This window comes from Narcine bancroftii, chromosome 3, assembly GCF_036971445.1.
Source record: "Narcine bancroftii isolate sNarBan1 chromosome 3, sNarBan1.hap1, whole genome shotgun sequence".
In the NCBI taxonomy this organism is placed as follows: domain Eukaryota; kingdom Metazoa; phylum Chordata; class Chondrichthyes; order Torpediniformes; family Narcinidae; genus Narcine; species Narcine bancroftii.
Window position 1 is genome coordinate 110840798 of NC_091471.1, and position 18213 is coordinate 110859010.

The following is an 18213-nucleotide window of genomic DNA, read 5'->3' on the forward strand; positions in this document are numbered from 1 at the left end:
TGGATGTAACTGGGGTACCCGAAGATGGCGAAGATGCTGTGCAGGGCCTCTATAATTGAGGAGGTAATCATGTCTGAGCAGGGCACAGCAAACGGGAAGCGGGAGTACTCGTCAATGACCGTAATGATGTAGGTGTTATGGTTGGTCGACGGTAGAAGCCCCTTGAAGTCTACACTGAGACGCTCAAAGGGGTGGGTGGCTTCGATGACATGGGTGTTCTCCGGACAGAAGAACTGGGGCTTGCACTCAGCGCACACCGGGCAGGCTCGGGTCATGGAGCGAATCTCCTCGACCGTGTAAGGCAGGTTGCGAGCTTTGACTAAGTGCACGAAACTCGTGACCCCTGGATTACAGAGCTCCTCATGGAGTCTCTGCAGCCTGTCCAGTTGTATGTTGGCACAAGTCCCCCTGGAGAGCACATCTGGCGGGTTGTTGAGTTTACCTGGCCGATACAGTATGTCATAATTAAAGGTGGAGAGCTCGATTCTCCACCTGGCGATTTTGTTATTCTTGATATTACCTCGCTGGGTATTGCTAAACATAAAGAAGACGTGCGTTGGTCGGTCAGTAGCATAAAGCGCCTGCCAGTGAGGTAGTGTCTCCAATGACGTACTGCTTCGACTATGGCCTGGGCCTCCTTCTCAACAGTGGAGTGCCGGCTCTCAGGACCCTGGCAGGTCGGGCTGCCTGGTTCAATTTGGCTGCCAGTGCAAAGTCAGACGCATCGCTCTCGACTTGGAACAGAATGGACTCGTCGATGGCGTGCAGCGATGTCCGATTTGATGCGGTCGAAGGCCACTCTGGCTTCGGTTGTCAGGGGGAAGAAGGTGGTCTTGATGAGTGGCCGTGCTTTGTCGGCATAGTGTGGAATCCATTGGGCATAGTAAGAGAAAAAACCCAGGCAGCGTCTGAGTGCCTTCTGGGTGTAGGGAGGGGGGCAAGTCCATGAGGGGACGCATGCGGTCGGGGTCCGGCATGACCACCCCGTTCTCCACCACACAACCCAGAATTGCGAGCCAAGTGGTCCGGAAGACACACTTGTCGAAATTGTAGGTCAAATTCAGCTGAATTGCAGTCTGAAAAAATTTCTCAAGGTTGGCGTCTTTATCATCCGTGTCATGGCCTCAGATGGTGACATTGTCCAGATACGGGAAAGTAGTAGTCAGCCCGTTCTGGTCCACCATCCGGTCCATTGCCCGCTGGAAGACCGCGACGCTATTTGTGACCCCAAAGGGTACCCTGAGGAATTGATACAGCCGTCCATTCGCTTCGAAGGCCGTGAAAGGTCAGTCTTCTCGGCGGATTGGGAGCTGATGATAGGCCGAACATAAGTCAATGGTGGAAAATACACGGAATTGGGTGATCTGATTCACCACATCCGTGATCCATGGAAAGGGGTATGCATCCTGAAAAGTGAAGCGGTTGATTGTCTGGCTGTAGTCAACCACCATCCGTGGCTTCTCCCCGTTTTTAACAACCACTACCTGGGCCCTCCATGGACTTGAGCTAGGTTCGATAATTTCCTCATCCAGCAGCCTGCGCACCTCGCTTGTGATAAATTTCCTGTGTTCATAACTATATTGCCAGCTTTTGGTGGCCACGGGCTTCCAGCCAGGGGTGAGATTTGCGAAAAGCACTGGCAGAGCAACTCGGAGAGTGGAGAGACTACAGGTGAGGCCCCGGGGCACGGGGGCAGGTGGCTCGGGCTGCCACTGGCAGGAAGTTTCCGGGTGGAGTGGTTGCAGACAGAGATCGGAGCGTGAGGCCCCCCAAAGTGCAGGGAAACGGTTTGAAACTGGCACTGAAAATCCAATCCCAGCAGTGCAGGGGCACACAATTGGGGAAGGACTAACAGTTTAAAGTCTGTGAACGTGATGCCCTGGACTTTCAGGCTCACCACGCAGTACCCCTTTACCCTAGTCGAGTGCGATCTGGTCGCCAATGAAATTCTCTGTGCAGTGGGGAGAATAGCCAGTCTGCAACGGTGGGCCAAGTCTGGGAGTATAAAACTGTCAGTTGACCCTGAGTCAAATAAGCAATTGGTATAGTGTCCTTGCACTTTAATCAGTTCCATTGTTTTTGTGAGGGTATGGGGGAAGTCCTGGTCTAGGGTTACTGATACAGAGACTTGTAATGGGGACAGTGGAGTCCTGTGTGATGACGTCACACCACTGTGAGTGATGACGTCATGCAAACAGTTGGGCCTGAAAATAGTGTCGAGGAGTTGGTGTTGCTGCCTGCAGCGAATGGCAAGTATTGGGGGTCATTGCTTGCCGTCAGCGGTGGGGCGGTCAGCTGTGGGGCGGTCAGTGGTTGCAGGTCCCTGGTCGGCAGCGTCGGTGGCGGTGACGTGTCCCCGGTCGGCAGCGTCCATTGAGGTCGTGGCTGGGGCCTGGTCGGACGTTGGTTTATGAGGTAGGATGAACATCATTGCGCCAAGGATGGGTTATACCTTGTGCACTCCTGTGACGTCAGGCGCTGCCGCGCGGTGGAGTCCTCGCTCTCATTGGACGAAAGCTCTGATGAAGAAGTGTTTGAAATGGAGAGTGGTGATTGGGATTCACACGAGGCACTGGTTTGACAGTGATCATTTTGGAGTGATGAAGTACAGCAAAGTGGCCATTTTTAAGGCACTTCTGGCACTTGGCTTTTCTCGCCGGGTACTGGGACCTGCTGTGCTTGTTCCTCCCACAGAAATAACACTTTGGGGTTGCATCGGGCAGCGTAGTGGCAGTAGTAGGGTAGAGGGAGGGCATCCTACTCACATCAGAGTATGGGGTCCAGCCCCGAGGGTACATGTCCATATTTAAGACCACAGCCTCCATTGTCTCTGCGATCCAGATCACGTCCTCTAGGTTTTCTCCCCCATGCTCTAGCAGGTGTTGCCTCACCTTATTCGATCGGACCCCAGCCACGTAGGCATCCCAAATCAGATCGTCTGTGGTCTCCTCAGCAGTTCTGTCTGTGCAGGCACAGTCCCTGCCCATTGCCCTTAGTGCCTGAATATAAGCTCTACAGGACTCACCGGGCTGTTTCCTCCTTATAGCAAGTTTGTACCGAGCATAGACCCTGTTCACCAGTCGCTCGTAGAGCCCTTTCAGCACCTTCATGGCTGCGGCGTAAGTGGTTGCGTCCTGGACACTCTGGTAGACTCTCGGGGACACCATAGTCATCAATATTAGTAGTCGATGGTTGTCCTCTATCACAGCAGGGTCAGAGAGCTGTAAGTATGTTTCGAAGCATCTCACCCTGTGCTTAAAGTCATTCGAGGCTGTAGCTAACTGGATCGATGTCGAGGCATTCCAGCCATAGCATATGCTCCATCCCTTCAAAAATTTTTTTTTTAGTTAATAAAATTGTAGTGCGCGTCAAAAGAACCAAAGACTTATTGATCCAAACCAAGGCTTTTATTAACTAAAAGACTGGAGCATATCACAAGTAGGTCGACCAGTCCAGAATGACCTGGTTTGGCCAGGAGCAATCCTTTAAGACCTGCCAGTAGGTGTGGCTACGCTCTCTGCCAATCACAGTCATCCTACACTACATATGTACATATACACATTGGTGATAGAATCTGTACTATCACACCCATTTAATGAAGAGAAAAAATGTGACAACTGATTTTATTCCTAACATCTGGAGCAGGATGAAGATGAGGTTTTGTTGGAGTGCCGTGTTCGTTTCCTGTCCTTCATAGGAGTGGGGAAGGATATCCATACATTTGCCTTTATTATGGACACAGGAAATCAACGTTTTGAATGTCATGTCTTCTGGTGTGAGCCGAATGCAGGAAACGTTTCTGAGGCCGTGCAGGCTGCATGTATGGTGTGTACCCTTGGAATAATTTTTGTAAACTTTCTTAAACTGGGCTGACCAAAAAAATAACTATTGCCATTTGCCATAAATCTACTGACATTATTGTGGGAAATCAAAACAAAGTATTGTCTAGAAAATCAGACCCTTCCCAGCCTATTTAAGAAAAAAATTGTGCACTAAACTTTTTGCTTCCTGTTGGAGTTCCACCCACAGGGAAATTTGACAGAGTACCTCCTGAAGAAAGTGGCATTTCCCTCCTTGTGCCACCCTAATGACATTATCAACATGTACAAATTTAATTAGTTACGTTTTGACGGACATTGGACCAAAAAATGACATCCTAAGTCCTTATTCTATTAAAACTTTTAAATGTATATCATACAAAGTAGTGATTCATATGTTTCTGTCTCAACCTCCTCTATTTAATGCATTAAAATTGTCACCACCACCAGCCCAGAGCACAGATCGAGATAACCTTGTACCGATATCTTCAGTTTACTGATGTCTCCACTTGCATTCCAGGCTGTGGTACACCACAGGTCACAGGCTTTCAAACAAGGTAACAATCCTATTATGACCATCCTCCGCTTCGTGTATTACCATGCCACTGTCGGATCCAAATTGCTTTGGGTAGCATGGGCTGAAACCATTTGGACTTGTCTCCCATGTAGGTCTTTTACAACAGCCTTATTGAAGCCATAGATTTGCGGGTCTTTGACAAAGGCTTTACTGAAGTCCATGGAATCTACATTGACGACACTGCCCTTATCAATAAATTTTGATACCTCTTCAAAATATTTGATCGAATTGGGTAAACAGGATCTCCCTCTAACAAAACAATGTAACCACCTTTAGTCTTTTTTTTAACCTTCCCAAATGTAGATTAATCCTGCCCTCAATTTTTTTTCCAATAAATTCCTTACCATTGACATTAGACACGTGCCTACAGTGCCCTCCATAATGTTTGGGACAGAGACATTTTTTTCCTTTATTTGTCCCTGTGCTCCACAGTTTTAAATTTGTAATCAAACAATTCACATGTGATTAAAGTGCACATTCCATATTTTATTCAAGGTTAGTTGTATAAATTTTAGTTTGACCATGTAGAAATTGCAGCATTTTTTATACTGAATCTCCACATTTCAAAGCTCCATAATATTTGGGACATTTGGCTTCACAGATGTTTGTGATTACTTGGGTATATTTAATTGCATCATTGGTGTCGATATGAGAGAGCTCATCTTTGCTCATCTTTGCCATTTTTCAACAAGACGGCCAGAGTTGTGCCAATGAAAGTCAAAGAAGCCATTATGAAGCTGAAAAGCAAAAATAAAACAGTAAGAGACATCATTCAAACATTAGGATTACTAAAATCAACTGTTGGGAACATCATTAAGAAGAAAGAACATATTGGTGAACTTGGTATTCAAAAATGAACTGAGGCCAAGGAAAACTTCCACTGATGATGACAAAATTCTCATCATAAAGGAGAAGAATCCCCAGACGCCTGTCCGACAGATCAGAAACACTCTTCAGGTGGCAGGTGTGGATGTATCAATGACTACTGCCCGCAGAAGACTTCTTTTTTTTTGAAGACTTTATTTAAAATTTTATAACATGAATACAATAAAGAATTACATTTAAAGAAAAATAGAAAAAAATTTTTAAAAAGATATGATTACAATATTACATCAGAAAACTACACAAAATACCCCCCCCATTAATTGTAACACAATATTAATAGTCTAACTTAAAATTAGTCCAACCCTCCCCCCAAAAAAAGAGTGAAGAGTTAATAAAATTGACAATATTATATATGAAAAAAAAACCCACTTACAAAAAAAAAGATAAAACTTAACCTAAAAAAATTCTAACAACAACAACAAAAAATTGTCAATACTAAAATATCACACTTAAACATATATTTAAATCACCGCAGAAGACTTCTTGAACAGAAATAGAGACTACACTGCAAGATGCAAACCACTAGTTAGGCACAGAAAGAGGATGGCGAGATAAAAGTTTGTCAAGTATTTAAAAAGAGCTTGCATCATTCTGGAAAAGAGTCTTATGGTCAGATGAGACCAAAATGAACCTTTGATGGGAAGAGCAAAGTGTGGAGGTGTAAAGGAATTGCTCAAGATCCAAAGCATACCACTTTATCATGGTGGTGGGGTGTCATAGCCTGGGCATGTATAACTGTCACAGATACTGGTGCACTTATGATCTTTATTGATGATGTAACTGCTGATGAAAGTGCCATGAAAGACCCCAACAATGAAGACGTTGTTTACATTCGGTACCGCACGGATGGCAGTCTCTTCAATCTGAGGCGCCTGCAAGCTCACACCAAGACACAAGAGCAACTTGTCCGTGAACTACTCTTTGCAGACGATGCCGCTTTAGTTGCCCATTCAGAGCCAGCTCTTCAGCGCTTGACGTCCTGCTTTGCGGAAACTGCCAAAATGTTTGGCCTGGAAGTCAGCCTGAAGAAAACGGAGGTCCTCCATCAGCCAGCTCCCCACCATGACTACCAGCCCCCCCACATCTCCATCGGGCACACAAAACTCAAAACGGTCAACCAGTTTACCTATCTCGGCTGCACCATTTCATCAAATACAAGGATCGACAATGAGATAGACAACAGACTCGCCAAGGCAAATAGCGCCTTTGGAAGACTACACAAAAGAGTCTGGAAAAACAACCAACTGAAAAACCTCACAAAGATAAGCGTATACAGAGCCGTTGTCATACCCACACTCCTGTTCGGCTCCGAATCATGGGTCCTCTACCGGCACCACCTACGGCTCCTAGAACGCTTCCACCAGCGTTGTCTCCGCTCCATCCTCAACATCCATTGGAGCGCTTTCATCCCTAACGTCGAAGTACTCAAGATGGCAGAGGTCGACAGCATCGAGTCCACGCTGCTGAAGATCCAGCTGCACTGGATGGGTCACGTCTCCAGAATGGAGGACCATCGCCTTCCCAAGATCGTGTTATATGGCGAGCTCTCCACTGGCCACCGTGACAGAGATGCACCAAAGAAAAGGTACAAGGACTGCCTAAAGAAATCTCTTGGTGCCTGCCACATTGACCACCGCCAGTGGGCTGATAACGCCTCAAACCGTGCATCTTGGCGCCTCACAGTTTGGCGGGCAGCAACCTCCTTTGAAGAAGACCGCAGAGCCCACCTCACTGACAAAAGGCAAAGGAGGAAAAACCCAACACCCAACCCCAACCAACCAATTTTCCCCTGCAACCGCTGCAATCGTGTCTGCCTGTCCCGCATCGGACTTGTCAGCCACAAACGAGCCTGCAGCTGACGTGGACTTTTACCCCCTGCATAAATCTTCGTCCGCGAAGCCAAGCCAAAGAAAGAACTCCTGATGGCAGTAGCAAAATTAATTCTGAGCTGTATAGAAACATATACCTCATGGGTTTGACTCAAGTTCTGGCCATGTTCAAAACTAGATAATTTTAGAAAGGTGTCTTTGAAACCTTAACAAAAGTTCTAGGATTAGAATTACAACCAAATCTATTAACAGCTATTTTTGGAATCATGCCAGCAGAGACTGGGCATATGCCTATTTCCGCACAGAGAATAATTGCCTTTTCGACATTATTGGCTAGAAAAGCCATATTACTACTTTAATGGAAGGATCCCAACCCACCTACTCTACTTCAATGGGCTCTCTGCTGTCATGTCATGTTTAAGTTTGGAGAAAATTAGGAGTCAGATATTTGATATTTAAATTTGAAGAAGTTTGGCAACTGTTTATTCAATATTTCCAGATAGTTTAAGAATCATCATGTTATACTGGATTCTCTACTAGTTCCTTATGGTAAATTTGTTTTTAACCAGGAAACCCTTTGTTTTCCTACTTTACTCTCAGAATGGACTCCCCAGTCCCTTTTCCTTGTGTTTTTAGATTAGTTAGAGGGGATTTTGTAATAATTTTTTTCTCTCTTTTTCTTTTGGTTTTACAAGAGGAGAAAAAATTGTGGTTAATATATTTTGTTAACTATTAATATATGTTCACACCAAGACACAAGAGAAACTTGTCTGAGAACTACTCTTTGCAGATGATGCCGCTTTAGTTGCCCATTCAGAGCCAGCTCTTCAGCGCTTGACGTCCTGCTTTGCGGAAACTGCCAAAATGTTTGGCCTGGAAGTCAGCCTGAAGAAAACTGAGGTCCTCCATCAGCCAGCTCCCCACCATGACTACCAGCCCCCCCACATCTCCATCGGGCACACAAAACTCAAAACGGTCAACCAGTTTACCTATCTCGGCTGCACCATTTCATCAGATGCAAGGATCGACAATGAGATAGACAACAGACTTGCCAAGGCAAATAGTGCCTTTGGAAGACTACACAAAAGAGTCTGGAAAAACAACCAACTGAAAAACCTCACAAAGATAAGTGACTTGTCAGCCACAAACGAGCCTGCAGCTGACGTGGACTTTTTACCCCCCTCCATAAATCTTCGTCCGCGAAGCCAAGCCAAAGAGAATATATGTTCTTTTTCTTACACACTTGTAAATACATGATTGTAATGCAAGTCTTGTATACATGTTCAATATAACTCAATAAACAGATTGGAAAAAGAAAGAAGAGAAGCACCTTATCTGCTCAAGTTCCAGCAAATGCCTCCAAAGTCAATAGACAGTGCTTCATCCTATAGCAAGAGAATGATCCCAAACATTCTGTTAAAGCAGTGGTTCTCAACCTTTTTTCTTTCCACTCACATACCACTGTAAGTAATCCCTATGCCATCAGTGCTCTGTGATTAGTAAGGGATTGCTTAAGATGGGATATGAGTGGGAAGGGAAGATTGAGAATCACTGCTCTCGACCCAATTGTTACTAAAATATTTTGCTTGAGAAAAATTGTCATTGGCCCATTTCCTTTGGTGTTATGAAACCGTGCACATAATGAGTCAATTAGGTACAATTAAAACAGTGGTTTTCAAACATTTTCTTTCCACCCACATACCACCTCACTAATCACAGAGCATCTATGTACTTAAAATGGCATGTGAGTGGAAAGAAAAAGGTTGAGAACCTCTGTGTTAAAGCAACAAAGGAATTTTTCAAAGCTAAAAACTGGAAAATTCTTGAATGGCTAAGTCAGTCACCTGATCTAAATCCAATTGAGCATGTCTTCCATATGCTGAAGAGAAAATTTCAGAGGACAAGCCTCCCAGATTAGCAGGAGTAGAGGCCTGGCAAAGCATCACCAGTTAAGATACTCAGCACCTGGTGATGTGTATGCATCAGATTTCAAGCAGTCATTGCAAGCAAGGGATAATGCAACTAAATACTAAACATGACTACTTTAAAATCCCAAATATTATGGTGTCCTGAAATGAGGGGACTATGTGTAAAAGTGCTGAAATTTCTGCATGATCAAACCTGGAACATATACTTTAATCACATGGAAATTGATTGATTACAAATTTAAAACTGTGGAGGACAGGGGCAAATAAAGAAAAAAATGTCTTTGTCCAAAATATTATGGAAGACACTCTATATTACCTGGCTCATCCCTGCTGTCTTTCTTGAATAAGGGCACTCTATTTGCTCTCCTTCAGATGGTATATTGATATCTGAAGCCGCTGAAAATCTAAAAGATGTGTCAGGCCCCCGGCCCTCCTTCATCTTGCCTCCAATAACAGTCTGGAGTACATTTCACCTGGTCCTGAAGAATTATCTGCCTTTAACCCCATTAAAACATCTAATCACTCCTTTCTAATATCTGCATAAATGCACACAAATTATGAATATGGTATGTTTCTTAAAACCATTTTACTATATGTTTAAAGTTAAACATTCAATTGAACATTTGAGGACAAGTAAGTCTGTTCAAAAATTATTGAATATTTGTAAAGCTGTTTACAATGTAATCTTTATTTTGTGTGGTGGTCTTAAAAAGTTAACAGCAACCAATTATGTCTGACTTGCAGCTTCGATACCAGAAGTGCTTAGTAGCCAGACCCCCTCCTCCAAGGATGTGCCCTACAGGTCCTCCAACAGACTCTGTGACAAGACGTGTCACAACCAGTGTAAAACGAGGAGTTTTATCTCTCATTGACACTTTGAAACAAAAGCGACCAGTATCTGAATGAGGATCTGGACAGACACCAGAGTCTTGTCACAACTGAATTAACACATGACCAATGCAGATGTTGGGCCTTCAAGTTAAATATGCTGATCGTCTTCAACATATATTGTTTATTGTCAGAATTAATGTAAGCATGTTATTTCATTCCTTATCATGACATCGTATTGGGAGGCGCATGAATAACGTTCTGCTAACAGCATTTGAGTTCATTAATTGATGGAAGGTGTCTGGAATTTCTGGAAGCTTGGACTAACTGGTGCCCATTTTGTCTCACTGACGACTCAAGCTGGAATTCTCACAATCAACATTACACCAAAATTATTTACTAGTGTACTTTTTTCGTCACTGTCACTGGTGTAACAAAGTGGTGTATAGACTATAATAGAACACTGTTTCCTTTCAGTCGGTAGAAGACTGTTGGCCATTGCAATTGTGCTATGTGTGCCGAGTAAGATGATTGAGAGTTATCACCTGTGATTTTTCATTTTGTGAAAGAAGTATTCACTAAATCAAATTTGACCAATGTTGAAACATTGGGATGTGCTGTTTACCAGTTTTGTCAGCATTGAAAAGCTCATTTCATAATCATTTTGCCTTGATATAAATTTTTCTTGTCAGCTAGAGGAAAAATAAGCCAGAAACTTATCAAGTCTTTTTTTTACTATTATGTTCTAATGTTTATTTTAGTTAGTATTAGCTTTATTTTAAAAAGTATATTTTTGCTCACACTTTGTCTAGTGGGATATATAAATTGGTGGATGGGCCATTCATTGATTTACTTTACATTATTGCCTTATGTAATATCCCATTTAGAAATATGCCAATAATACCTGGGAGAATTCCAACCCATCTTGGAATAGAATTTTGGATGTTTATTAATCCCATATCTATATAACCGAGCTGTGCTGTGGAGATAAGACACATATAGTTTTCTCCTGTAGCAGAATGGGAAGAATATCAGGGAAAGTGTGGAGAGGAGATATTCTATTGAAGATTCTTTGATAAAATAATGAATTAGTCACCACATTTCACAACACAGAACAGGGAAACTTGGAACAATCCTGCTTTAATTGTATTGAATGGGGTAAACTGACTTAAAATACTAATTTTTAAACAAAATCATAATGAACATTTGAAGGTTCTTTTTGCTGAAGATGAATTGAGTTGAATTCTTTTCCCAAGTTTCCATTGTAAAGCAGTTGTTACAAAAATACCAATTGGGCTGTCTCATTTTATATCATCCTTCAGCTATGGAAGTTGTGTTTGAATGCAAGACTGAATGAATAACAGAATTACAAAATACGAAATAACAAATTTATGTAATTTACCTGGTGAATAGGAGGATCAGGGCAAATAGGTTTCAGCTGAGATGACAACAGCTAAAAATCCAGCATCTAACTTTGAGTGGAGCTAATGTAGAAATTAGCAGCTGGAGCAATTGTGAGGGATGGATTTCTTACCTGACTGTGAGCACATACATAATTTGTGAGTGATCAATAAACCCAAAGAGCTAATAAACAAATGTCAATGTCAGATCAGTTTACCTCACAGAATGGTGGTGGGTATTAGTAATGTATTACCTGTAGCTATGCTTTTTAAGAAATCCCAGTCTTACTTCCTATTTTTGACTGTATCAAAAAGTTTTGCTCGCTTCAAAATCAGTTAACACTGATGTTTGCCTTTCTGATTTCCTGCTTTATTGGACAAAATGTAAACTTTTTTTGCTCGTCTCCAGTTGTTCAGAAAAACAAATGCAAAATTGTAAGGTCCCATTTAAAATCCAGTTTGCATTGTTGTTGAGAGGATGGAAATGGCGCAAGTACAGTTGTAATTTGCTTTCATCAAAATGTGTGCAAACTGCTAATCCACAAAAGGAAGCTGCAGATTGGAGAAGAATGTTGTATGTTACATCAGAGATCACAAAATAGTAGATAAAATAGATACTGCAGTAAAGAGAAATCTGTGTTAAAGAATGCAGATTGGACTTGACCAAATGTTCTGTATTTGGAAGTAATCTTTCTGTCGATTTGGTAAAAGCCATTTCTTGTTTCTTTAGTTGCTATATAAGGTCAAACTTGTAGAATAATAGTACTTATTTTTTATTTTTTTAACAAGTAGAAAAGCTGTTGTAACTAGATTATAGGTATTATCTATGCATCCATTATAAAGCAGTGACTTTCTAGAAAAATTGCTGTGTCACTGCTTTGCATGCTATGTAGCTACTGTAAGCAAAACAGCAGGTGAACTTAAAAAATGTTACTGAAAATATTTTTATTTTATTTATTGTATTTTATATTGAACTTTGCTAATTATGTTGTAGGTTTTCACAGTGTAGCTAGCACTTAGTTAATCTCTAAACACTGTAGATGAACATAAAGTAATTAAAATTAGTTTTTGTATTCATTCATTACTGTGAGCCAAAGTACTGTTGTGATACAGGAACAAAGCCAGCTTAAACATAATTTGGCGTCTTGAAGTTGATCAGATTAGCAGTGATTATTGACCCTTCTACCTGTTTTAATTATGTGTGAGCAGGCATTTCTTTCATTTTTAGTGTCGTATATTGGCAGCCTCGGAAATTATTTTGGTAATCCCAATGTATATCAACTGATGATTATTACTTGGATATTTATGTCTGTTACACCACCTTTAAGCTTTCTCATTGAAACCAGGTAAATGTGGACTGAAATGTAATCATGGATTCTGTGCACGTTGTGCAGGAGATGTGATGAGCAGCTTGAAATTATCCAAATCGCCCTTTCACTTTATCATTTTACTCTGAAAAGCTGCAAATTAAATGTAAGCCATGCAAGGACAAATCTATGTTACAAGTTCACTAATCAGAAAATCAAGACTCTACAGTTTTCTTTTTGCGTCTCCAAATTTCTCTCCTACAAGTATGTATTGCTAAGTTAAAGATGCAGAATGTTTAACCATTGTGTTTCAAAGATAACATAGGTAAAACTGTGACCCCCCCCCCCCCCAACATACACACACTGCATTGGAAGAAAAGGGTACTATAGTAAAAACAGAAATTGCTCAGAAGGCCAGGCAGCTATTGTATTAAAGAGAATAGCTGCTCTCAGAATTCAGGGCTTAGTTTTCAAACCATAACTGGTTGGATTTCATTTCCTGTTGTACTTTAACTGACGAGTAAAATGCATAGCATGGCAGAACAACTTGACTGTCAGGCAATCAGAGAACGGACTGCTGTTACAAATTCAGACATCATTGAAGATGAGTTAGATTGACGTGGCTCCAAGACCACCTTTATGGAACAATGTTGATACACAATGCAGGACAAGTGCAAATATAATGGTGGTCTTTCTCCTCTTTTAGAAGCGTTTGTTGGAGTGACTTGCGTTCCACATTCCTACCCCTGCTGGAATTGCGGTTTTAGCTTTTCACCAGCCCTCCAAATTGTTTGATCTTCTTACATGTAACATTGCGTTAAGTCTAAGCTAGACAGCTCTGAAGCATAATATTTTAATTCTCATAACTGTGTACATTTATTCTTATGGAACACTTAGAGCTGTATATTGGGTCATTAAGCAGCTAATAGCTGTTCTCTTCTGCATCCCATAGTTTTACACCTGTAAATGTAATCCATTGTGAGAATAAACTGCATATACGGAATATTAACTTTGCCTCTCATTTTGCAACTACTCATGTTACCAAAAAAATTACTCTTCATGTTAACAGATGTTTTATTAGCTCAGGTCTTGTATTTCTGCATCTAAAAATAGATGCAGAATTTCAAAGCCAAATAATTTGTTGAAAAAATTAAATAACCATTTAAGCATTCATTTTAAAATACTCATGTAATTTTGCATTATTGTATGTGCTGTTAACCTAACAAGAAATACATAAAGCATATTTCATTCCAAAACCAAAAATCTTAGAATTCTGAACTTTTCAACAAAAAATATCTACTGATATTTCCATGGCTGAGGATTACTTTGATCACAAAGTCTGTGAGATGATGGACTTAAATATCACAGGAATATTTCCAGCTTGCCATCTGAAATTTTCACACACATTCTCTTAGTAGGGTTTTTGTGTTGTGTGTAAAAGGTTATCTATCCTATGAGACAGAGATTTCAGTTTTCTTTATTTTCACTTGACCAGTATAAAGATGGTGATTTGTGAAGTTGAACTTTTAAGTCCAGCAGTTTAAATAAAAATGGGTGAATGGCAGAAGAACAAGTGCAAGTCTAATGATCCATTATCTGATTGGAAATCTAACTCTTTTAGCATCTGGCTCACAACCTTTTTCTTTCCACTCACATACCACTTTAAGTATTCCCTATGCCATCGGTGCTCTGATTAGTAGGGGATTGCTTAAGGTGGTATGAGGGTGGAAAGAAAAAGTTTGAAAATCCAGTTTTAATCATACCTAATTGACTTGTTATGTTCATGATTTCATAACTCCACAGGAAATGAGCCAATGACAATTTTTCTCAAGCAAAATATTCCAGTAAAAATTGGGTCTACAGCAGTGATTCTGAATCTTCCCTTTCCACCCCATACCACTTTAAGCAATCCCTTACTAATCACAGAGCACCAATGGCATAGTGATTACTTAAAGTGGAATGTAAGTGGAAAGAAAAGGTTGAGAACCACTGCTTTAAAGACCATTGGTTCCCACTTACTGGATTAATTGGAAAATATAATACTGCAAAAGTTTTTTTTTTCAAAAATGAATTAAAGCTGTGTTTGGGACTTTATAAGATAATATCTGATAGCTGGGTAACATCTGTAAGTCTGGCACCATCAAAGTATGGCATATTGTCAGTTTTACTGTGCAGCCCCATGAGAAGGGGAAAGCAAATGCTGCAGCAAGAGCTAGTGACCAAGACATACAAAATGATGGAAATATTCAGATCAGGTAGTATCTGCAAATGCAGAAATTGTTAATGCTTCAGGGGGTATTTTTCATCAGAATAGATTGTATCTGAGGGTCAAAGAATTTACAACAGCTGTGATGTTTTGCTTTGGGGTATCTGCAGAGGATTGCTATGAAATCATGTCAAAATTAACATTTTCTCCTATCCTTCCCTCTCTGCCTTCCACAGGGATGGACTGCTCCCTGTGTGACTCCCTCATCCACTTCTTCTTTGACACAAATTTTCCATGCCTATGGTCTTGTGCACTGCCAGACGAGACCACCCAAGGAGGAACCAGACCTCATATCCTTATGGGGCACCCTCCATTTGGATGGCATTAGCATCTATTTCTCCAGTTTCCATTAGCCACCCCCTTCCCCTATCTCTCTCCTGTCCTCTAACTCTGTCACTCTCTTCCTTTTCCCTTCGTCTCCAGCTCTGATCAATTATCACCTTTCCTCTCTTGTCCATATCCAATTATTGCCTTTTACCTGTGCTCCTCACTACCCCTTCTATCCCAGCCACTGCTCGTTTTCCTTTCTTCACTTGACTCTGTACCAGTTTCCTGAGTGAATACTGATGCAAAAAAAAATTTAAGATCTCCATTTCCTCTGGGTTCATACATAGCTCACATCTTCATACATCCCTCATATCTTCAAGACCAATTTTGTCCCTTACTATCCTTTTGCTCTCAATATAACTGTAGAAACCCTAAGGATTTTCCTTCACATTATTTCTTAAGTTTTCTGTTGCTTTTTTTTTATTCTCGAGTACCTCATTTCCTCTGTGTTGCCTATGCCTGCTAACACCTCTCTCTTCTTCTGAACTAGATCCACAATATCCCTTGAAAACCAAGGCTCCTGATGCCTATTTACTCTGCCTATAATCCTAACAGGAACATACAAAATCTGTACACTTAATATTTCACCTTTGAAGGTCTTCCACTCCTAGCACATCCTTTCCAGAAAAGAACAAATCCCAAACTATGCATTCTAGGTCCTTTCTTCAATTTAGAATCTCAACCCAAGGCCAAGACCTATCCTTCTCCATAATTAACTTGCAATTAATGGCATTACAATCACTGGACCCTGCCCTGCCTCTTTCCCTAATAGATGATCAGTATATATTGATAAAGGAATCAACTAGAGAGTCCAATCCAAGACATCCAGCCCTTTTACAGTATGGAGTCTTAGTCAATATGTGGAAAGTTAAAATCACTATCACAACTTTGTTTCCTGTAACTGTCTGATATCTCCCTGCATATTTGCTTCCCCCAATTCAAGACAATGGAAGCCCAAAACATTGAACTGCCAGTCCTGTCCTTCCTGCAATGAAGTTTCACTGATGGCCACAAGTCATAATTCCACACTCTAAGCTTGTCTGACTTTTCTTCAATTATTTTTGCATTGAAATAGATGCGCCTGAGAAAATTGCCATGACGTGCAACCCTTGGGCTTCTGACCTTACCTGCAACCTTCATCTTTTTCCCTATCTACTCTGGTACTATGCTTCCCATCCCCCTGCAAATCCAGTTTAAACCCCCTGGAGCAGAACTAACAAACTTTCCTGCAAGGATATTAGCCCCCCTCCAGTTCAGGTCCAAGCTGTCCCATCTGAACTGTTCCCACCTTCCCTGGAAGAGAGCCCAATGATCCAGAAATCTGAAGCTCTCCCTCCTGCACCATCTCTTCAGCCCATGTGTTAAGCTGCATTATCCTCCTATTTCTAACCTCACTAGCACGTGTAGCAATCATGAGATCGCAGCCCTGGAGGTCCTGTCCTTCAACCTATGAACAGTCACTTACCCCGATTTCCTGAGAGATGCTTCTGTTGACTCACCTTAGACCATTGCAGTCCTCTCTGGTTGCTCTTCAGAAGGAAGCTTGAGGATTTAGATTTGACAACTACGAAGGGATAGTGGCATTTCCAAGTTGTGAAGGTACAAGCAATAGGTGAGCTAATGCACCAGCTGCCCTTGTTTGTAACCGCTTTCATCAAAGCCATAAGAAGTGTTGCTGAAGAAGGTTGGATGAGTAACAGCAATGCACTCGTGGTGGAGGCGATGAATGTTCAGGGAATTCAATGGGGTTCCAGTGGCAGATGGTATTAAAAACACCCAATAGGTCAGGCATCATCTGCCAAGAGAAACAGTAATGTTTCAATTGGGATGTTTAATTAGATTTTCATTATTTTGGATGGAGCAAAGTGCTCCTTGACACTACACATTCATCCAGACAAATAGACAATATTCCCCAAAAAAACTCATATTTTGTGCCTTCTAGAAGGTGGAAAGCTTTCGGGATGTTGGGAAGCTAGTGCCTCACTGTGAGATACACAGCCTCTCACCTCCACCCATGATCACAGCATTTAGGTGATTCATAGAACATAGAAATTATAGCCAAGGCCATTTGGCCCACAGTATAGTGCCAATCTAGTAACCTAGCTGCCCAGATTTTTTTCTACTGCTTAACCCTCTTTTTCTCTGTTCCATGTTCTTATCGAATATTCTTAAATATCCTATTGTCTCTGCCTCCATGACCATTGCCAGCAGCCATTCCATGCACCCACTGCTACCTATGTGAAAACTTCACATCCAACCTATGATCCCTCATATTACCCATTTCAGCCCTGGGAAAAACCTCTGGCCATCCGCATGATCAGTGCCTCTCATCATCTTGTACACCTCTGTCAGGTCCCCCCCCCCTCATCCTCTATTGCTCCAAGAAGAAAAGACCAAGTTCACTCAACCTTTCCTCATAAGGTATGTTCTCCAATCAAGGCAACATCCTTGTCAATCTCCACTGCACCCTCTCTAAGGCATCCACATCTTTCTTGTACAGAGTTGTCCAGAACTAAATACAATATTCCAAATGGGGTCCAACCAAGGTTTGTGCAGATGTAACATTACCTCATAGCTCTTGAACACAATCCTACAATTAATGAAGACCATCTCACCATACACCTCCTTAACACTATCAATCTGTGCAGCAACTTTGAATGACCTATGGACATGAACCCCAAGATCTCTTGTCCTTCCATTAACATTGCATCTTGCCTTCAAATTTGACCTACCAAAATGAACCACTTCATACTTAATCTGGGGTTAAATTCCATCTGCAACTTTCAGCCCAGCTCTATATCCTATCCTTTATCCCTTTGTAACCTCTGGCAACCCTCCAGACTATTCACACTGACTGTTGTGTCATCCGCAAATTTACTAACCCACTCTTCTACTTCCTCATCCAAGTCTTTTATAAAATTCATCAAAAGGAGGAATCCGAAAACATCCCAGAGGAACACCATTGGTCACTGACCTACATGCAGAATATAAACCTGTGACCACTGGAATCACAGTGGACATGACAAAATAACCACACAAGACATTTTT

The 18213-nt window shown here is 41.6% G+C and overlaps 2 protein-coding genes across 12 annotated transcripts in view; one reads left to right on the forward strand and one right to left on the reverse strand.

Moving 5' to 3' along the window:
- LOC138757472 (amyloid beta precursor protein binding family B member 2-like) overlaps nucleotides 1-13575 on the forward strand; it is a 367320-nt gene extending 353745 nt beyond the window's left edge. For all 5 annotated transcript variants that reach the window (XM_069924835.1, XM_069924831.1, XM_069924832.1 and 2 more), the window contains 2 exons: nucleotides 3646-3825; nucleotides 9782-13575. In XM_069924835.1, the coding sequence (XP_069780936.1) occupies nucleotides 3646-3825; nucleotides 9782-9943 (342 nt within the window). In that variant the 3' untranslated portion in view covers nucleotides 9944-13575. The remainder of the gene's footprint in view (nucleotides 1-3645; nucleotides 3826-9781) is intronic.
- Nucleotides 1-18213, reverse strand: part of LOC138757470 (putative methyltransferase NSUN7) — a 141960-nt gene that overhangs the window by 30076 nt on the left and 93671 nt on the right. For 3 of the 7 annotated variants that reach the window (XM_069924830.1, XM_069924826.1, XM_069924808.1), the window contains one exon: nucleotides 4861-5132. The exons of 1 other annotated variant lie outside the window; for it this stretch is intronic. In XM_069924830.1, the coding sequence (XP_069780931.1) occupies nucleotides 5125-5132 (8 nt within the window). In that variant the 3' untranslated portion in view covers nucleotides 4861-5124. Of the gene's footprint in view, nucleotides 1-4860; nucleotides 5133-11644; nucleotides 11818-16664; nucleotides 16961-18213 lie in introns of those variants that run through there. 3 more of the 7 variants (XM_069924825.1, XM_069924823.1, XM_069924824.1) reach the window with 2 other exon arrangements.